The sequence below is a fragment of the Mustelus asterias genome, chromosome 5 (genome assembly GCF_964213995.1).
Source record: "Mustelus asterias chromosome 5, sMusAst1.hap1.1, whole genome shotgun sequence".
NCBI classification, from domain to species: Eukaryota; Metazoa; Chordata; class Chondrichthyes; order Carcharhiniformes; family Triakidae; genus Mustelus; species Mustelus asterias.
Window position 1 is genome coordinate 55,998,966 of NC_135805.1, and position 22,791 is coordinate 56,021,756.

Sequence of the window (22,791 nt, forward strand, 5' to 3'; positions counted from 1 at the left end):
CATCCAGTTCTGGAACATTGCTGCAGGGGAACATGGAGAGACAAGATAAAATAAGGGGTACAATTCTAAAGAAGATGCAGGAACAGGTGGGGAGAGCAGTTAATAAAGTATACAGGATCCTGGGCTTTATTAATAGGGGCATACTGTACAAAAGCAAGGAGGTTATGCTGAATTTATAAGACGTGAGTTGACCTCAGCTGGAGTGTAGTGTACAGTTCTAGCTGCCATACTTCTGGAAGGATGAGAATGCATTGGAGAGAATGTAGAAGCAGTTCACAAGAATGATTCCAGGGATGAGAAACTTCAGTTATGAAAATAGATTGGAGAATTTGGGAATGTTCTCCTTGGAGGCAAGAAGACTTGAGAGGAGATTTGATAGAGGTATTCAAAATCAAGAGGGGGGCCTGAACAGAGTAGAACAGGGGAGAAACTATTCCTGATCGTAAAAGGTTCGTGAACGAGAGCGCACATGATTTAAAGTGATTTGTAAAAGAAGCAAATGCGATTATGAGAAAAAACATTTTCACACAATGAATGGTTCAGGCCTGGAATGCACTGCCTGGAAGTGTGGCGAAGGCAGGTTCAATTGAAGCATTTAAGAGTGTATTAGATGATCATTTGAATATAAGTAATGTGCAGGGGTATGGGGAAAAGGCAGGAGAATGGCACCGAGTCATAATGCTCATTTGGGGAGCTGGTGCAGACAGGATGTGTCGGATGACCAGCTCCTGCACCATAACAATTCTGTGATTCATCAGGGTAGTGTCCTTGGTCCAACCGACTTCAGCTGTTTCACCCATGACATTTCCTCCATCATAAGGTCAGAAATGGGGATATTCATTGGTGCTTGTACCATGTTCACCTTTTGTGACTCCTCGGGTAATGGAGCAGTCCATGTCCATATGCAGCAAGGTCAGGGCGATAGTCAGGCTTGGGCTGGTAAGTGGCAACTAACATTTGCGCCATGCAAATGCCAGTCAATGACCATCGCCAACAAGATAGAATCTAACCATCTCCGCTTAACAATGGCATTACTATCGCTGAATCCCATACTATCGAGGGAGGGGGCATTACCATTGAACTGGACCAGCCATAAAAGTACGTGGCTACAAGAGCAGGCCTGAGACTGACACCTCTGCTGAGTGTAACTCATCTCCTGATTCCCCAGTGCCTGTCCACTATCTACAAGGCTCAAGTCTGGAGGGCGCTGGAATATTCTCCACTTGCCAGGATGAGTGCAGCTTCAACAACACTGAAGAGGCTCAACACTATCCAGGACAAAGCAGCCCACTTGATTGGTACCCCATTCAGTACCTTCCACATTTAGTCCCTCCACAACCAACACAGTGGCAGCAGTGTGTACCATCTGCCAGATGCTCTTTCAGCAGCACCTTCCAAACCTGTGACTTTGATGCATGCTCACACCACCACCTACAAGTTCCCTTTCAGGTTGCACACCATCCTGACTTGGAATTGTATCGCTTATCCTTGACTGTCACTGGGTCAAAATTCTGAAACTCCCTTCCTAATTGCACTGTGGATGTTCTTACACTACATGGACTGCTGCAGTTTAAGAAGGTGGGTGATCACCGCCTTCTCAAGGGCAATTAGGGCAATAAATGCTGGCCAAGCCAGTGCTGCTGCATATCATGAGTAAAAAAACACAAAATTGATAGAATCCTTACAATGCAGAAGGAGGCCATTGGGCCCATCGAGTCTGCACTGAGGCCCACCCTCCCTCTATCCCCATAATCCCACACATTTACCCAGCTAATCCTCCTAACCTACACATCTTTGGACTGTGGTAGGAAACCGGAGCATCCGGAGGGAACTTACGCAGACACAGGGAGAACATGCAAACTCCACACAGACAGTCGTCCAAGGCTGGAATCGACTCCGGGTCCCTGGCACTGTGAGGCAGCAGTGCTAACCACTCTGCCATGAATAAATATATACATATTTGTTCAATTTGTATACGGTACAGTTAAAATCTCAAGAGGGACTTGCATTTTCTGAGTCAAATCATTAAACTGTATATTTATAAGCTGTAACACACAAAGCTTGGGGCCATTGTCATTGTCATCACAGTACTTTGGACAGTATCAGTACTGTTTGACTGTATGGTTTATAGTGCGAGTTTCTTTCGGCTTATCTTGAAGTTATTTGGTTCTAATCTATTTAGAAGGTCTTTGGTTAATTTTGTTAACAGGATATACATATTGTTTGTGCATTAGCTTTGAATTGGCTCATATACGTAGATTTGTCTGCTGTTGACTATGAGGCCAGTTATGTTGAGAGAATGCACAGATGCTTAATGTGTTTTGAAACTTGTCAGTGAATTGTGGTAAAATTATTGTGCTGCATTATTTTGGAATTGTTTTTAAAAATGTGTGTATAGTCCATACAATTGAAGTTATTAGTGTGTATCAGTTTTTGACCCATCTGTGTTATTTGTTTCAAGCACAGAAATATTTGAGGTTTTTGCACGTTGGCTCTGGTGCAGTCAACTAAGTTAGTAATCTCGAGCTGTAGAATTGAGGAAAATCAGTGATTGAATGCTAAAGGCTTTTAGTGCTTTCTGAAAAGCATAATTTCATCTTGCTGTATCCTATATGATGGAATAATTTAGTTTTCTAGTTGTCTATTACTTCAAACATGGTCATTTTTGAACAGAAAAAAACCCGAATTGGACATGTATGCTGCAAATATTCATGTAAATCTGTTTGACTTGAGTTTTTAAAATTTGGTCACTTTTCTTTTACAATGTAGTGAAAACCAGGTTTTCTTATGCATTTCCTAAGGAATTTCCCTACAGAATGAACCATGTAAGTATCAAAATTTATTCTAATTTTCTATTTATGGAACATTATTACTCATTATAAACTTTGTCCTTTCAGCGATACCCCAAATAGAGCTAATGATCTCAAAGCTGTTCCTTATTTGTAGCCCCCTTTGCTCTGGCTGACCATTGGTGAGGGGGTTGACTTTGAGTGGGTTTTAACACGTCCACAATATTGCAGAAGCTTGTTACATACTGTTCATGCTTCTTGGCACAGCCAGTGGAAGTAATTATATTAACAGGATGGAGAATTTGAGGTTGGGCACTCTTGCATATTTCAGATGTATTCGTTAAATTGTGAATTCATTTTTGGAACACTGGTATAATGATGTGAAAATCTGACAAGACATTTCATCACTACAAATTTTAGCATGCCATCTTCTCTACTTCTAAAACTGCATTTAGATTATATTGTTAATCATAACTTCAAATTTCAAATTTTATCTTCAAACTTTCCTTCTCTTTTCAGGGAAACCTTATCCAATATTTCTCACTTATATTTTATTCAGTTGATTCTTGTATTAAAAAAGCCCTGCTTTATTCTTAAAGCAGTTCATTTCCAATAATACTTCAGAGACACTTCATAGATTCCCTACAGTGCAGAAGGAGGCCATTCGGCCCATTGAGTCAGCACTGACCACAATCCTATCCAGGCCCGATTCCCATAATCCCCCTGTCACTAGGGTCAATTTAGTATGGCCAATCAACCTAACCCACACCTCTTTGGACTGTGGGAGGAAATCTGAGCACCCGAAGGAAACCACACGGACACGGGGAGAATGTGCAAACTCTACACAGACAGTGACCCGGGGCCGGATTTGAACCCAGGTCCCTGGTGCTGTGAGGCAGCAGTGTGAGCCACCATGCCACCCAAAACAATGTAAATGTTCATAGTGGCATTGACTCAATCTATTTCAGTTTTTCTGCTCCAGAGTTCCATCTCATATTTCATATTTCGCTTTATCTGGTGCTTTCACAAAAAGCTTTTTTCCCTTCTTTTCAGATGTCATGGATTATAAGCTCCAACAATCCACCAGATCCTCTTCCCTTTCATTTTCCTCTGACCCCTTTCATCCTTCTAATCTCACCCTTTCTGGTATTACAGTATTTCCCACCCCCCTCCCGAGGTTCCCCACAATGTACATAAGAACATAAGAAATAGGAGCAGGAGTAGGCCATCTAGCCCCTCGAGCCTGCCCCGCCATTCAATAAGATCATGGCTGATCTGAAGTGGATCAGTTCCACTTACCCGCCTGATCCCTATAACCCCTAATTCCCTTACTGATCAGGAATCCATCTATCCATGATTTAAACATATTCAACGAGGTAGCCTCCACCACTTCAGTGGGCAGAGAATTCCAGAGATTCACCACCCTCTGAGAGAAGAAGTTCCTCCTCAACTCTGTCCTAAACTGACCCCCCTTTATTTTGAGGCTGTGCCCTCTAGTTCTAGCTTCCTTTCTAAGTGGAAAGAATCTCTCCACCTCTACCCTATCCAGCCCCTTCATTATCTTATAGGTCTCTATAAGATCCCCCCTCAGCCTTCTAAATTCCAACGAGTACAAACCCAATCTGCTCAGTCTCTCCTCATAATCAACACCCCTCATCTCTGGTATCAACCTGGTGAACCTTCTCTGCACTCCCTCCAAGGGCAATATATCCTTCCGCAAATAAGGGGACCAATACTGCACACAGTATTCCAGCTGCGGCCTCACCAATGCCCTGGTACTTGTGCCTTGTAAATTGTAGACAGGCTTTGTGGAGTTTGGAAGTAAGTTACTCATCACAGGATTCCGAGCCTGTGACCTGCTCTTATAGCCACAGTATTTATATGGCTCGCCCAGTTGAATTTCTGGTCAATGGACACCCCCAGGATGCTGCGAGTGGGGGAATTCAGTGATGGAAATGCCATTGGAGGTCAAGGGGGTGATGGTTATATCCTGTCTTGTTGGAGATGGTCATTGCCTGGCCTTTGTGTAGCACGAATGTTACATCCGACTTGTCAATTTAAAAATATAATTAGGGATTTGATAGGATAAAATAATGATTATTCTTGTGCGTGCAATTATGGAGACAGAAGAAAACTCAGAAAGGAATGTTTTGGAGTGTAGTTGAAGTATTACAGAAGCAAAGTACTGAGGATGCTAAAAAGCTACAAATACTCAGCAAATCAGGCAGCATCTCTGGACAATGAAACAGAGTTAACGTTTCAGGTCAATCACCTTTTCATTAGATCACTGAAGTGAAATGGTAACTCTGTTTTGTTTCTCCAGAGATGCTGCCTGACTTGCTGAGTATTTTCATCATTTTCTGTTATTTCAGATATTAAATATTACCAATTTACAACATTGTCTTCTGTGCTGTCTTGAATTCCCTGCCCAAACCTCTGCCTCACTACTCTTAGATGCGGGAAGGATGTTCCTGATGGCCGGGGAGCTCAGAACCAGAGGTCATAGTTTAAGGATGTTGAGTAACCATTTAGGACTGAGATGAGGAGAAATTTCTTCATCCAGTGAGTGGTGAGTCAGTGGAATTCTCTACCACAGAAAGCAGTTGAGGCCAAAACAGTATTTGTTTTCAAGAAGAAGTTGGATTTAGCTTTTGGGGTGAAGGGGATCAAAGGATATGGGGGGAGAAATGGGAAGATGTTACTGAACTCACTGATCAACCCTGACATAATGAATGGTGGAGCAAGCTCGGAAGGGCTGAATGATTTACTCCTGCTCCTATTTTCTATGTTTCTATGTAATCTTCTTCAAGGCATTCCTTCAGATCTACATCATTGACAATGTGTACTTGTAGCTCATTGAGCGGCTCTGTGTCAAATATTTTGATGCACCATGAAACTTTATACTATGTTAATAGTGCTGAGTGGGTAAGATTGATCTTTTAATCTCCAGTCAATGTGGTGTATTACGCTGCATTGAAAAATTCTGTTGCACATGGTGAGGAACCGTGTCTGGAGTTTTTCTTTTGTTCTTGTTCTGTCTTGGTGTGCAGGATTTAATTTGTTCAGTTTGCCATTGCCAAAATAATTCTTAAAATGAAGATAGAAAAATAAAATATCTTTATTTTGTGAATTATTTTCTTTCCATTCTTTTATGTTCCCCTGGGGTGTATTCATTGGCATTAGTGGGTGCTGGCGAAATACCCACTCCAAGACTTTTGAAAGTGTTGTTCCTAAACAAGTGCTACTGTGCTGTGCTTCTGTGTGTGAATTTTTCACCTGTTACTGCTTTCACTGCTCCAGAAATAGACACCTGATAAACTACCTGAGTGAAATAATTTCTAATCACGGTGGCTTTTAAGATGCTGATGTTGCTATGCTTTCCTTTCTCTTCAAAAAAATAATCAGCTACAGATAGGCAGCAGTCACAATGGCTTTTAAAAGCATCTGTAGAATTTCTAAACAATATAAATAACTTTGCAAAAGTACTTTTTCTAACTGGAGATTTTATTTAATGTTTTTCAGATATTGGAATGTGAATTTTATTTGTTAGAGTTAATGGTAAGTGCATTGGCTATTTTATATTTATCAGGGCATGTTGGATTTGGAGACCGCTTCCCTATTTAATGTGCCTATTGTCAATGTCAAACTCTCCTAAGCCAGTTGGAGATGTAAAACTTCCCTCTATGTTGCTGTAATATTGCCTCATCTCCAAACTTCAATATCAGTGTAACATTGTTATCTGTGTTTCTGTGTAAATTGTTTTGTGCTGTCACTTTGGACCAATTATAAAATGGCCAGCTGCATTTCAAGTATAACCCCTGCAACCATAAACACTCCACCTCTTCACTTTGGTCTGGATTCGAGCTCTGATCCCAGAGACAAAAATATATTTTGCCACTGCACTGTCCAGTTTTGGCTTTCTTTTGAAATTACTTTGGAGACTTGCATGTCAGCTAATAAATTAATGTTGTTTTATGTTCTTTATTAGGATTGCTGTCTAATAGTATACCATCCATATAGACCATTGTTGCAGTATGTACAAGATATGGGACAAGAAGACATGCTGTTGCCATTAGCATGGTAAGATCTAGTGATCAGTCCCCTAGTTATGCATCAACGCTAGTAAGAGAATAAAAGAGCTGTTATTTATGATGTGTTTACTTTGTTAAAGGATATTGATTTAATTTCATATTTCATATATTTATAAATGTTAGGAATTTTTGTCTAGCTCCTATTCCTTCCAACAAAATGCTTTCTTTAGAAAAATAATTTGCACTTGTGTGGTGCTTTCTCACATTGTCCGGATTTCTCAAAGTTCATTACAACCAACATACAAATGACAGGTCTATTTTTGATATATAAGCAGTAATATTGTGATGGGTGGTTGAGAGAACTGAGTTGTTCTCCATCAGTACTGCTGGACTTCAGTTCTAAGATTGTGGGTGGAATTTTCCCGTCCCGCCGGCCACGGGAATCGTAGCAGGCGGAGGGCGGACCATGGAAAGGGCCATTGACCTCAGGTGGGATTTTTCGATCTGGGGGTGAGCACAGTCGGAAAATTGCGCCCAGTATGTTCAAACAGAAGAATGGTAATAGGAGCCATGTTTCTTGGAACTCTTTTACTTAAAGTTGTATGCTGTGTGTTTGTATGTTAAATATCGATGATGAACATTTCAATCTGCCTACTCTTTGAGCATACCTACCAGAATTCAGTGACGAGTACCTTCCATGTCCTCAAAATATCCTATAGAGCTTCATGCCCAATTCATTTTATTTGAAGTGCAGTCACTGTTTTGTGAAGAAATATGGCAGCCAATTTGCATACAGCGAGATAAATGATCAATTAATCTGATTTGGTGGTATTGGCTGTTCGGCAGGACACTGAGAAAACTCCCTGCTCTTCTTCGGAAAAGTGCCATGGGATCTTTTACGACCACCTGAACAGACAGACAGAGCCTCGTCTGAAAGATGGCATCTGTAACAATGCAGCACTCCCTCAGTACTGCACTGAAGTGTCACCCTAGATTATGTGGGCCAGTCCTGGAGGTGAGACTACTAGCAACTGAGCCAAAGATAAACATTTTTTTAAATATACCTGCTACTTGCAGGAACATGTACCAGAAATTGACTGGTATTTAGGTTAGGTGTAGATATGTTACTGTCAATGAGCTTTTGGGTTATAGCCTTATATTTTCAATAAGTAATAAGGCTGATTGAAAATATCATTGCTTATCAGTTATAAATATTTGTAGCTATATTTTTAAAACTACGTGCCTTAATCTGCACAGGAGGATAGTGAATGACACCTACAGGACAGACCTATGCCTCATGTATCCTCCATTCATGATAGCTCTGGGTGAGTATGTAGTCATTAGACTTGACATAAAGTTTGTTAAGTATAATCATTAAATCTAAACTTATTATTTTTTCAATGATTTTTGAATTGATATTTTCAATGGTGGTTCATGAATTTATAGTTGCCTGCAAATTAATACTAATAAAATTACTAGCTCTTCATGGTAGAAAAAGTATTTTATATTTTATAACTTGCAGCTCAATTGTTAATATATTTGGAAGTTATTTTTGAATAGAATAGAATATTGGGGTTAAAGTAAGAAACATTATTTATTTTGAAAGAGTAAATTATGCTTGAGTCACAATTTTCTGAGCTATTTATATTAAATAATTACAATAAATTTATATTTTCTTTTTACATAGTGTAATAAGGGAGGGAGAGATACTTCAGCCATGAATAGTATTTTGATCACAAGATTAAATGAGTACTTGCCTGACAAAGAGAAGTATGTGATCTGAAAGTTAGCTGCTGCTTTTTATGAACTTTGCTTGTAATTCGCATATTACATTGAGTATAAACAGAGTCAGTGATAGATTGAATAGATCTCTGGATTGAATTATCTATCTCAGAAGTCTCTTGGTTTCAGACAAACTGCAGTTCACTGGATCTCAGTCCTGCAGTTCAGGTTCTGAGAAGCAAAGTTTAGGGGACACAGAAGAAGACAAAATTATTGATTTCAGTTGTCCCTCCCTGGTGCGAAGGTTGAGCTAATTTCAGAACTCTAAAGATCAGCGAAGTTACAACGTGTTGTGACATCATGTTACCATCATAGAAATCCCCACAAACCCAAATCAAGTTTTGGAGCTGCTGGTATGAATATAACCTTCAAACCTCAATTTCATTGCTGGATTCCCTGGTCAAATACGTAGATTCTCTAAATTAATTAATAAGATAGTACATGTATAATAAACTGCTGGAATGTCTACCCACTTAAATTTTTTTTAAAGTCCAAAACTTGTTTGTTTTAATATTCTATTCACAATCTGTATTCCAATGTATTAGGATCAATTATTTTGACTTTTTTTCGGCATCCTACTTTATTTTTCAAATTGTAGGTGCAAGGCTTGTTTCTGAGGCCCACATAGAAACACTGTTCTTTATTGCTTGCTCACTCTTTTATATAAGATGATTTATCAATGAGATAATCACATTTGCACACATCCTTTTAAGTTAGCATGTGCATTTGTTAATACCACTTAGAATTAGTGTACCACATGATTAACAACTAATTTCAGTGGTTTGTTTCATGCTGGGAATGCTGCAAACACACAGCTTATACATAGTGTTCTCGGGTGGGAAGCTTGTAGAATGTAAAGAGTAAATAAATAGTCAATTGAATTTGGTTTGATTTCCCTTTTCCAGCTTGTTTGCACGTGGCATGTGTAGTCCAGCAAAAAGATGCACGACAGTGGTTTGCTGAACTCTCAGTGGATATGGAGAAGGTAATGCAATTGTGTAGCAATCAAATTTATTATCTATATTCTCTTATAATTTTCAAATTTTCAAAACAGTTTGGAAGGAATTGTAACATACGAAAAATAACCAGATATTACAAATAATTTATTATCATGAGGTAAGCTCACATTATTGCAACAATGGGCAGCACGGTGGCACAGTGGTTAGCACTGCTGCCTCACAGCGCCAGAGACCTGGATTCGATTCCCGGCTTGGGTCACTGTCTGTGTGGAGTCTGCATGTTTTCCCTGTGTCTGCATGGGTTTCCTCCGGGTGCTCCAGTTTCCTCCCACAGTCACGAAAGATATGCTGGTTAGGTGCATTGGTCATGCTAAATTCTCCCTTAGTGTACCCGAACAGGCGCCGGAGTGTGGTGACTAGGGGATTTTCACAGTAACTTCATTGTAGTGTTAATGTAAGCTTACTTGTGACACTAATAAATAAACTTAATTATTTAGTCCTTTTGCATCATTTGCACAAGAGGGTATCCATTAAGAAAGTAGAATAAAAGTACTTTCTCAAATTCCAGTATACGTTATTGAAGATGCGTGGGAAACTTTTCTTATCGGTTCAAATATTTGTTGTAGACTTCTGAAATTGCTCTGTTGTAGTTAATGGTATCACACTACTACTTTGTAATTCTTCCTTTGCTCTCAGCATTCTACATAGTTATTGTAATTGATGCATTTTCAATTTCGTTTTTAAAGTTACTAATACATTTTTCATTACATTGTTCATAAAATATCAAGGGTTTGATAGTGAGAGATGAAGCATCTAATTGTACTGTTGAGAATTTGTGGACAACAGGAGCATCCCAGACTGTTGCACCTGTCTCTGTCTCAGATCATAGCAGTCTGAGTTGTTAATCTGGAATGTGAATTACAGACATTTGATACATAGGGCAGGGAGAGCAATTTCTCGCTAGTTTATTCTTTATACATTTATACATTTTGAGAGCGAAGCACAGGTCTAGGAAGGGGAGAACTGACTGTCAATTAGTAAGGCACAGTGAACTGTGAAGTGGTTGGGGTCCTGCAAATGTTCATCCTGGGAGTACGGAAAGCGACAGTGTGGAGGACAGCCACAATGCAGATCTAGCTATCAGGGAGCAGTGGACCGACCAAAGATGGGAACAGCAGAATAGAAACCTAAATGTGAGGGGGCTATATAGCATCTTCCGCAACCACAGTCAAAGGATATATTGCTTAGCTATTGCAAGCGTGTGGAATCCTTAGTGTGACTGGAAAGAAATTTGGAACGGGAGGTGGTTGGACCAGTTATCATTATCCATCATGGTAAAGGCCAATGGGATAGGGAGGAAATGTGATGCAGTCCCGCTGAGGGACTACCAAGAAATAGAAGCCAACTTAAAATGTAATTCAAGGATAATATTACCTCAACCATGTAAAAAAATGGCATTGGCACAAATGGATTATGAAAACTAACATGTAACTAAAGGCCTGGTATCGGAAACAGGTGTCATTTTCATGGGATACTAGCACCACTACTAGGATGGGAAGAAGCTTTATCCCTGGGACAGGCTTATCTGAACTCGATTGGGATTCAGGTCCTATCTGAAAGGATAAATGGAACTGTAGAAAGCATTTTCAACAAATACCTATATGGGTGGGAAGGAAGGTCTCATACAAAAATGAAAATAGCCGAAAGACTAAACAGTGACTGCAAAGCCTAGGCTGTCAATAATATTAATGGTATATTAAAATATTAGCTTCAAAAATAAATATAAGGAATAATAATGAAATAACTGATCAGAAGTAAAGTGATAAGTTAAAATGTCTTTTAAAACTTCAGGTTGTAAAGGCAGACCAGAGACCATTGCCAAATTCATAGTTCTGTACGCAAATGTACATAGCATAACAAATAAAACCAGCGAATTAGAAGTGCAAATTCAGCTAAAGGACGATGACCTAGTGGTGTCACTGAGATCTGCCTCAAACTGGGCATAAATGGGAAATAAACTTTCCAGGTTATAAAGTTAAAAAGGAAAGAGAAACCAGAAGAAGAGGAATATCAGCCATGCTGATATTACAGCAGGAAAATTAGGGATACCAGTAAAGGCGAGCAGGCAGCAAAAACACTGGGTAGAATTGAGGAACATAAAAGAATGCAAAGCTTTCGTGAAAATTGTTTTAATTGGAGGCCTATTAATTCTCAGGATACATAAACATGGAGACTAGATAAGCTTGTTGCAAAAACAGGGTAGTTCCAATGGGAGACTTTAATTTTCATGGAATGGGTGAACCAGAAGCTATTGTTCTAAATGCAGTACGTTTCTTGAGTATATTTTGGGACAGTTTTCTGGAACAATCAAGCAAACAAGAGAACAGAGTACTTAAATTACCATTGAATTCTGAACCTAAAATAGTTAATCTTATGATTATTGGGAACACCTAGCTAACAGTAACCATAATATAATTGAATTCGATTTGAGGTTTGAGAGGAAAAAGGTGAGTCACAAACTAAGGTAAGGCTGCCTTTGGAAGGATGAGATTGAATTTGGCCACAATAGACTGGTCAGAACTATTAACTGATAAAATTACATATGAACAGCTGCTCAAAGAAATTTGTTTGTAGAATATGAAAACTGTATGGGGTGGCACAGTGGTTAGCACTGCTGCCTCTCAGCGCCAGGGTCCTGGGTTCAATTCCGGCCTCGGGTCACAGTCTGTATGGAGTTTACACTTTCTCCCCTTGTCAGTGTGGGTTTCCTCCGGGTGCTCCGGTTTCCTCCCACAGTCCAAAGATGTGCGGGTTAGGTTGATTGGCCATGCTAAGTTGACCTTGGTGGTAGGAGGATTAGCATAGTAAATGTGTAGGGTTACGGGAATAGGGCCTGGGTGGGATAGTGGTCAGTACAGACTCGATGGGCCGAATGGCCTCCTTCTGTATTGCAGGTACTCTATGATTTTACATATTCCTAAAGGACAAAAGTCCTGCACCATAACTATTGCTGGAAAAAAGCGATTACGGCGTCAAGGTTTTCTGTCTTGCACTAAACCGGACAGAGAATGCCAAATTTCAAAGGGAAAAACAGTTGCATTGCATGAGAATGCTAACAGGATGCTGCCCTTGAGCCAAAAAGACATTGTGCCTATCACAAGTGAGTCAGTAATGTGAATGAATTGCAGGTGCAGATGTGATGCCAGGAAGGTAGATCATATATCCATTGACTGGTGTATTATATCAAACAGCAAGTTCAGCTGTTTGCAATAGACAGAGTACTCACTGTAACCAGTCAGTGCTTGAAACTCAGAACATAACATCTACCTTCAGATGTGATTCCGCAATTGGGCAGCATTTGCTGAACAATCCTGAGTGTACTAAGAATTCCATGAACAACCAGTTTAAGATTGCCAGTTGAGCTCACAAATGTAACGTACTTGCATTTGCCAAATGCTACATACATTCGTGTGCAGGGACCTGTCCTCTGCAGGCAAAAATATGTCCAGGCATTGCACCTTTTTGAATCAACAAAAAACATAGGGGGCAATATCTCCCTGGTGTATTCGCCGTGGCAATGTCTCAACCAATCACAGTCCACTTGTCAACCAATTAGCATTCCTTTTCTCATTTAGTATATATTGTTGTCCCCTTTGAAATTTGGCATTCTTGCACCTTTCCTGATGAGTGCAAGTTGAAGAACTTTGACTACATAGTTCTACTTTTCAGTAATACTCTAGTTCTGTACTACCAAGTAACTACTAGCACCTTAGCACAAGGATCACATAATTAGGAAGGAACTGAGAGCAGGGGCACAGAACAAGAGTCTGGAAAAGAATGGGTCAGGTGAGGTTAGAGTAGCTTAAATTAAGTTGATGGGTCTCAAATAGTGTGTGCAGATTTGTCCCTTATTGAAGGAAGGATTTAAATGGATGTACAGGGACAGGTAGTATTGAGGAAGCAGGGAGGCTGCAGAGGACTTGGACAGGTTAGGAGAGTGGGCAAAGAAATGGCAGATGGAATACAAAGTGGCAAAGTGTGAGGTTATGCACTTTGGAAGGAGGAATGGAGGCATAGACTATTTTCTAAATGGGGAAATGCTTAGGAAATCAGGAGCACAAAGGGACTTGGGAGTCCTTGTTCAAGATTCTCTTAAGGTTAACGTGCAGGTTCAGTCAGCAGGTAGAAAGGCAAATGCAATGTTAGCATTCATGTCAAGAGGGCTAGAATACAAGAGCAGGGATGTACTTCTGAGACTGTATAAAGCTCTGGTCAGACCCCATTTGGAATATTGTGAGCAGTTTTGGGCCCCGTATCTAAGGAAGGATGTGCTGGCCTTGGAAAGGGTCCAGAGAAGGTTCACAAGAATGATCCCTGGAATGAAGAGCTTGTTGTATGAGGAATGGTTGAGTACTCTGGTCTATACTCGTTAGAGTTTAGAAGGATGACGGGGGGATCTTATTGAAATTTACAGGATACTGCGAAGCCTAATAGAGTGGACGTGGAGAGGATGTTTCCACTAGTAAGAAAAACTAGAACTAGAGGGTACAACCTCAGACTAAAGAGATGATCCTTTAAAACAGAGATAAGGAGGAATTTCTTCAGCCAGAGAGTGGTGAATCTGTGGAACTCTTTGCCACAGAAGGCTGTGGAGACCAGGTCATTGAATGGTTTTAAGACAGATAGAAAGATTCTAGATTAATAAGAGGATCGGTGTTATGGGGAAAAGGCAGGAGAATGGGGATGAGAAAAATATCAGCCAGGATTGAATAGCGAAGCAGACTCGATGGGCCGAGTGGCCTAATTCTGCTCCTATGTCTTATGGTCTTATGGTAAATGCATTGGAGACGGGTGCAAATGAGGCTTACGAGATTGATAGCTGGAATGATCGGATTATCCTATGAGGATATGTTGGGCAGACTGGGCTTGTTTCCATTGGAGTTTAGAAAAGTGAGGGGTGACTTCAGTTAAGTATATAAGATTCCTGAATGATCTTGACAAAGTGGACGTGGAAAGGATGTTTCCTCTTGTGGGTGAGTCCAGAACTAGAGACACTGTTGTAAGATTGGGGTAACTGCTTTAGGACAGAGATGAGTTTTTTTTTCTGAGGTTTTGCGACTTTGGAACGCTGCCTCAGGAGTTAGAGATGCAGTCATTGAATATTTTTAAGGCAGAGATAGGTTATCTGGGTAGATAGAAATGTTGAACTTGAAACACAAAAAGACCAGCCATGACTTTATCGAATGGTGGAGCAAGCTCCTGGGGCTGAAATGCCTATTTCCTATTTTGTATGTTCACCAGTGAATACGATGGAGGGAGGGAGTGTTGACTTGGGCGTAAGGAGCATTTGAGTGTCTGATTTGGAATGTGGGAGTGTTTATGGAGGAGGAAAATTGGGTGGGGTTAGCCCCTCCACTACTGTTCAGTTGGGGTAGGACTGCTCTCACCTGGTTCCATTCTTGTCTATGTAATTGTAGTCATGATGTGGAGATGCCGGCGTTGGACTGGGGTAAACACAGTAAGAAGTTTAACAACACCAGGTTAAAGTCCAACAGGTTTATTTGGTAGCAAAAGCCACACAAGCTTTCGAAGCTCTAAGCCCCTTCTTCAGGTGAGTGGGAATTCTGTTCACAAACAGAGTTTATAAAGACACAGACTCAATTTACATGAATAATGGTTGGAATGCGAATACTTACAACTAATCAAGTCTTTAAGAAACAAAACAATGGGAGTGGAGAGAGCATCAAGACAGGCTAAAAAGATGTGTATTGTCTCCAGACAAGACAGCCAGTGAAACTCTGCAGGTCCACGCAACTGTGGGCGTTACAAATAGTGTGACATGAACCCAATATCCCGGTTGAGGCCGTCCGCGTGTGTGCGGAACTTGGCTATCAGTTTCTGTTCAGCGACTCTGCGCTGTCGTGTGTCGCGAAGGCCGCCTTGGAGAACGCTTACCCGAATATCAGAGGCCGAATGCCCGTGACCGCTGAAGTGCTCCCCAACAGGAAGAGAACAGTCTTGCCTGGTGATTGTCGAGCGGTGTTCATTCATCCGTTGTCGCAGCGTCTGCATAATTCATCCGTTGTCGCAGACGCTGCGACAACGGATGAATGAACACCGCTCGACAATCACCAGGCAAGACTGTTCTCTTCCTGTTGGGGAGCACTTCAGCGGTCACGGGCATTCGGCCTCTGATATTCGGGTAAGCGTTCTCCAAGGCGGCCTTCGCGACACACGACAGCGCAGAGTCGCTGAGCAGAAACTGATAGCCAAGTTCCGCACACACGCGGACGGCCTCAACCGGGATATTGGGTTCATGTCACACTATTTGTAACGCCCACAGTTGCGTGGACCTGCAGAGTTTCACTGGCTGTCTTGTCTGGAGACAATACACATCTTTTTAGCCTGTCTTGATGCTCTCTCCACTCCCATTGTTTTGTTTCTTAAAGACTTGATTAGTTGTAAGTATTCGCATTCCAACCATTATTCATGTAAATTGAGTCTGTGTCTTTATAAACTCTGTTTGTGAACAGAATTCCCACTCACCTGAAGAAGGGGCTTAGAGCTCCGAAAGCTTGTGTGGCTTTTGCTACCAAATAAACCTGTTGGACTTTAACCTGGTGTTGTTAAACTTCTTACCATGTAATTGTAGCCAGAAAGTGACTTGGAAGTGGCTTCTCTTGCTGTTCCCACAACGTTGCCTCTGCTGTCCCCCAAGGGTCGACTTTGGCTCTTTCCTATTTCTCGTCGACATGTTGCCCCTCAACAACATCATCCAAAGGCATATCATTAGTTTTTACATGTATGCTGATGACCCCAAGCTTCACCTCATCATTTCCCCTCTCAACTGTTCACTGCTGCTAAATTATCAGACTACATATACATCAGTACTGGATGAGCAGAAATTTCCTCCAGTTGAATATTAGGAAGTTAAAAACCATTGTTTTTGGTCCCTGTTCCAAACTCCATTCACTCGCTACTGATTTCATTCCTCTCCCTGGTCTGGTCTGTTAACAGTCAGAGGTTAAGCCTGACTGTTTGAAGTATATAAGGCAACCTTGGTGTCACATATGATCCCAAGATGAGCTTCAAATCTCACCTTCACGTGTTCCCTAAGGTCACCTATTTCTAACTGTAACTTTGCCCCCATCTCAGCTGATCTGCTGTTGAAGCCCCCATTCATACCTTGGTTCCCTTTAGACTTGATTATTTTGATGACTCCTGACTAGTCTTACTCATTCTACCCTCTATAAACTTGAGCTGACATATATTGCTTTCTGATCAAGCCATGTCTTGATTTTAAAATTCTCATCCTTGTTTTCAAATCTCTTCATAGCCTCCCTAAGTGTAATATGCTTTCTGAAATATCTGCACCGCTCTAATTCTGGCCTTTTGTGAATCCCCAATTCATGGTGGCCATGCCTTCAACATTTTGGGCCTGGGAAAACTTGCGCACTAGGGATGTGATGCAGGGTGTGGTTTTATTTGGGTGAACAACAGGCAGAGGGAGACTTTGAGGGGAAGTTAGCAGCAACTGAAAATGTAAGTGCATTTCATTTTGATTTTTTGTTGGCCGTTCGCCTTTTTGTCTGGATAATTCAAAAATAAATAGATGTTGGGAATTATTTACTTCCCCACCTATGTATAGGTAAAGCCTTTTCGTAAAAGGATTCAATTGTTTTCTCAAAGTCAGGCTCCAAGTAGCAGCTACTCATACACAGTGATTTCCAGTAACCATTATCTTTTATAAAAGTGTGCTAAGTTGTTTAGGGTATATATGAGAAAGATATAAAGCATATTACTTGTTTTGCTTTCATTAGTTTTATAACATTTTGGCTCTTGTGTGTGGGCAGATCCTTGAGATAATCAGAGTCATTCTAAAGCTGTATGATCTATGGAAGAATTTTGATGACCGAAAAGAAATGGCTGCAATCCTCAACAAGATGCCAAAACCGAAACCACCTCCAAACAGGTATTTCATAGAATGATGCAGCACAGAAAGAAACCATTTAGCCTATTAGTATATTGAAAAGAACATTTTATTTCATGAAGGTTAGGCTGTCTGAAATGGGTTTTTAAATATAAGGTTAGATTCTCTTTTTTAAAAAAAAACATGAGCATTACTTAGGCAAAATTGTAGGACAAAATTCTGTTTTTGAGTTGTTGCAGTAAAGTGGGACTACAAGATGCAAACAGCTGTTTTGATTCCCTAGAGAGCGAGTTCCCAATTCCAGCTACCATCTGGAGGTTTTGTATTTTGCCACGGGACAGAGGGAATACCTGGATAAGTAGCCTGGAGCTTCTGATGAGCTGGCAATTGTAGAGATCTAAAAGTGGGCAAGTTGACTGTCTTGACTGTTGAATGTTTGGAGGAGACATGAAAAGAGATAGGAGAGAAAATAGGAAAAATGGCTTCAAAAGCGTTTTCATAATCTTTGGATATTTTGCTTTTGTGTTTTAATTCATTTTCTTCTTCATCATAAACAGTGAAGGAGAGCAGGGCCCTAACGGCAGTCAAAATTCAACCTACAACCAGTCCTAAGAAACTTGGCAGTTTGATGTACCAAAATATGTGGAAAGAAGTGGATTTTGTCTGTCTGATGCACAAAGAAATTCCTTTCACTTCATAAAGACTTTCGGCCAGTTAGTGGTGGAGGGAAGACACTTGGGTGTGGTTTGTGAGACTGGACATGAATTATCACAATTATTCAAAGAAAGAAAAGCTGTTGTTGGAAACAAAAGTTACTCGAGTTGCTGCTGCAAAAACAAATACTTGAGTTTCATTTGATCATTTATGTTTGTAACTTTGTCATGTGTTTCAGAGGGGGCATTGTACTTTGTCCTACTCAAGCTGTGCTTTAAAATTGTGTATTATAAGACCTACATGAAATGAGATTCATGCAATTTTCCCAGTTCAATTCTGATAAAAATCCATGAAAAAGTGACTGATCAATTACGGTAGACGAGGGAATAATGCAGTAGCTTAATTATATTTGTGAGCTCCTGAAAATAATTTTCAGACAGAATATTTCTTTTTTTTTCTTTAAAGAAAATTACAAGTATTGTTTGTTTGGTACTTGAACTGTTATGTGGAATTAATTTCCCATAATTTTGAAATACAATTGTGTAGATTGGGATTGATGTACTGTATTTCAAGATCAGACCTCCCAATGATGTTTCCAGATATAATGCTAAGCATTGATCCTCCATATTTTAAAAGCTTTTCAGTAAAACTCTTGTTTTCTCATTTTACTTCATGTTTAGAAATAAAATCTGAAGAAATACCATTTTTAAAATGAAACTTTAAACAAATTATTTCTATTTTGTTAGATACTGGGGTCTATATAAAATGGTCATGGTCAATTATAGCCATATTTAGTAAGTTTAAACTTATTTTGGCTACTGTATTTGTTCAATAACTTGAAAGTAGTGGGCAACATTTTCTAAAAAATAAACTATTTGGACCAGTGCCATAGTGAGTTTACTGGTTGCTTTTTGACTATCTTGTCATGGGTATGGCATAAATATTTGTGTATTTTCTGTTCACGTCTGGCTAAATTGTCCCACCAAACGGTGATGTTTCTTTCTCCATTCCCCCATCTTTAGGTTATATAATTTTTAAAATAAATTTGCCAGCACTTGCATGGCATCAATTTTTAATGTTGATTTTATGAAAGTACAATTATACCAGATTATTTCTATAATTGCTAAGATTAAGCTGTTACTCCTACATTGCAACAGCAACTAGGCTTAAGTACTTAATTGACAGTAAAAGGCTTCAGGCCACCCTGAGGAAAAAGGCACTATGTAAAAGCAAGTATTTTTAAAATCAGGTTTCGTTACAGTGATGCACATATTTGTGTTGACGGGGCATTACTACATTTGGTACTTTGAGCCATTCTAAAGCATGACTTTTCTTAATATCTTTGTAACCTTGTGGAGAAAAATAGCATTTTCTGAAAGTACAGTGGTTAAACAATCATGACACAAATGAAGAGTAACAAACTTTACTACTGACAAATTAGTACACTTTCAGATGTATTTTTGCTATTGAGGTTTGTCTTGCAATTCACTTTATGAATTGTTGATGTGGACAAGTCTGTTATGAGTTTCTGACAAATAGGATTTGTTTTTGCAACTGCCTTCACTTATCTAAGACTGCAAATCAACTGTCACATTACATCAATGTTTTCATATGATATGCTTGAAATGTCTTAGACTGAATTTTTAGCCCAGCACTGAACATACGATAAGTATGGACTAGCACAGGGCTATACTTGCCAAAACTAGGATAGCTTGAACAACCCACTCACTACCTGTGTTTTACTGTGGCACATTGGTGGCGCTTTCACTTAAAATATCTACCATATTAGTCCTTGAATAGAACTATCAGTGGTAGGTTAAATACTGGTCTAAGGAAGCCTTTGAGCTTGTTGCTGCTGGTTACAAAATTCAAAGATGACTTTTTGAGATCAAGGTGATCGAATATATCATTAATCATCTATACTAGAATAGACCATAAATAAGAATGCCAGTTGAGCATTCATAAACTATTTCTCCAATAGTTTAAAATTTGGAGTTTTTATACCTTTGTTCAGTAGTTGGTGACGTTTACAAAGATGTAAAGATGTTCAAAATAAAGCATCTTAATCAATAGTAACAGATGGGTCTTTGTAGATTTAATGTTCTACATTCATTTTTTACACACCAAAGTTCATGCATCGTTTATATTATGCTATGGAGCGCCACAACGTGTTTCTACCTGAAAATACACCCATATGAAATGGTCCAGTTCTTACCAGTTGAAGTGTTAAGTAATTTTCTATCAGTGAGGATAGATTATGGAGTTAACATGCATTTTGCTCCTTTGGTCATGCACATTCTAGATGCTGAGATTAAAACCAGTTTTAGAAAAAAACCCAGGGCAAGTTGTATCTTCTTCCTTCAATAGATAATGGTGCAAAGCACAGAAATGTCAAAGTGATAGGTGGAACATTAAAAGAAACTGAACACGTTCAATTTTATATTATGGATGGAGTATTTACAAGTCATCACTTCCCCCTGCTTGGGAAAATAAAATATCAACCGCATAAACCACTTAGAAATCAGAGTGGTATATGGGGAGCTCCACTTTCCAATCAGAACTGAAAAATGGTCACCTCGCTGCCAAAGATTCAAAGGAAAATATCATACTGTACTTGCGCCTGATGTTAAATATACTTATTAAAATTGAAGAATGCCAATTTCCTCATTTGACTAAATGGGCAGTTAAACTAACAATGAGCTAGTAAAACATAGCCAATGAAATCAAGCTACTATTTCGTGATTTCAACAGTAACCATATAATATAGCCTTAGAAATAATACAAACATAACAAAATCAATATAACCAAAATTAAAAGGTGATAGGGAGCAATGAAATTAAAACAATCGCCATCACCAGGGAAAAGTTGCGAGGAAAATTATTAGACCTAAAGGCTGACAAGTCTACCCAGTCAGATGGCCTGCATCCTAGTATGCTAAAATAAGTGGTGGCACAGGAAGTAGATGCATTGGTTAAAATCTTCAAAAATTCCTTAGGACCTGGAAGGGGCCCAGCTGATTGATTTAACACCTTTATTCAAGAAAGGGTGGCAGAAAACCGGAAACTACGGACGATTTGATTTATTATTGTCATATCATAGAAACCCTACAGTGCAGAAGGAGGCCATTCGGCCCATCAAGTCTGCACCGACCACAATCCCACCCAGGCCCTACCCCCACATATTTACCCGCTAATCCCTCTAACTACACATCTCAGGGACAATTTTTAACCTGGCCAATCAACCTAACCCGCACATCTTTGGACTGTGGGAGGAAACCGGAGCACCCGGAGGAAACCCACGCAGACACGAGGAGAATGTGCAAACTCCACACAGACAGTGACCCGAGCCGGGAATCGAACCCGGGACCCTGGAGCTGTGAAGCAGCAGTGCTAACCACTGTGCTACCGTACCGTGCCGTGCATACTAATATGAATTAGTATACAGTGTAAAGTATTGTTTCTTGCCTGCTGTACAGACAAAGCATGCCCATACACAGAGAAGGAAAGGAGAGAGTGTAGAATGTGTTACATTCTGCATAGCTACAGTCATAGCTAGGGTGTTGAGAAAGATCAACTTAATACGAGGTAGGTTCATTCAAAAGTCTGATGGTAGCAGGGAAGAAGCTGTTCTTGTCGGTTGGAACGTATCCTGAGACTTTTGTATCTTTTTCCCTTGGAAGAAGCTCTCCAGGGTGCATGGGGTCTTTAATTATTTGGCTGCTTTTCTGAAGCAGCGGGAAGTATAGATAGTGTCAATGGATGGAAGGCTGGTTTGAGTGATGAACTGGACATCGTTCATGACCCTTTATAGTTTCCTGAGGTCTTGGGCAGAGCAGGAGCCATACCAAACTATGATACAACCAGAAAGAATACTTTCTATGGTGCATCTGTAAAAGTTGGTGAGAGTCATAGTGGACATGCCAAATTTCCTTAGTCTTCTGAGAAAGTAGAGGCATTGGTGGGCTTCCTTAACTATAGCGTCAGCATGGAGGGATCAGGACAGATTGGTGGTCTGGACACCTAAAAACTTGAAGATCTCGACCATTTCTACTTCGTTCCCATTGATGTAGGCAGGGCCTCCACTATGCCTCCTGAAGTCGATGACTATCTCCTTCATTTTGTTGACATTGAGGGAGAGTATTGTTGTCGCAACAGTTCACCAAATTCTCTATCTCTTTCCTGTACTCTGTTTTGTCATTGTTTGAGATCCGACCGACTACGGTGGTGTCATCAGCAAACTTGAAAATTGAGTTGGAGGGGAATTTGGCCATAGTCATTTGTGTATAAGGAGTATAGTAAGGGGCTGAGGACACAGCCTTGTGGGGCACTGGTGTTGAGGATGATCATGGAGGTGTTGTTGCCTATTCTTACTGATTGCAGTCTATGGATTAGGAAGTTCAGGATCCAGTCACAGAGAGAGGAACTGAGCCCCAGGCCACGGAGTTTGGAGACGAGTTTCCTTTGCCCAACAGCGGTCATAGTGAAAGTGCTAGAATCTTTAAGTGTCTTTTACAAAGACTTAGATAGGTTCTTGATTAATAAGGGGATCAGGGGTTATTGGGAAAAGGCAGGAGAATGGGGATGAGAAAAATATCACCATGATTGAATGGCGGAGCAGACCCGATGGGCTGAGTGGCCTAATTCTGC

General features: G+C 40.1%; 1 protein-coding gene across 4 annotated transcripts in view; it reads left to right on the top strand.

Annotated features, from left to right (window-relative positions):
* Positions 1-19,227, top strand: part of ccnc (cyclin C) — a 34,345-nt gene extending 15,118 nt beyond the window's left edge. For all 4 annotated transcript variants that reach the window (XM_078212612.1, XM_078212614.1, XM_078212615.1 and 1 more), the window contains 7 exons: positions 2,770-2,825; positions 6,312-6,347; positions 6,778-6,869; positions 8,078-8,145; positions 9,508-9,587; positions 17,415-17,533; positions 18,049-19,227. In XM_078212612.1, coding sequence (XP_078068738.1) covers positions 2,770-2,825; positions 6,312-6,347; positions 6,778-6,869; positions 8,078-8,145; positions 9,508-9,587; positions 17,415-17,533; positions 18,049-18,103 — 506 coding nt within the window. In that variant the 3' untranslated portion in view covers positions 18,104-19,227. The remainder of the gene's footprint in view (positions 1-2,769; positions 2,826-6,311; positions 6,348-6,777; positions 6,870-8,077; positions 8,146-9,507; positions 9,588-17,414; positions 17,534-18,048) is intronic.
* Positions 19,228-22,791: the final 3,564 nt, after the last annotated feature.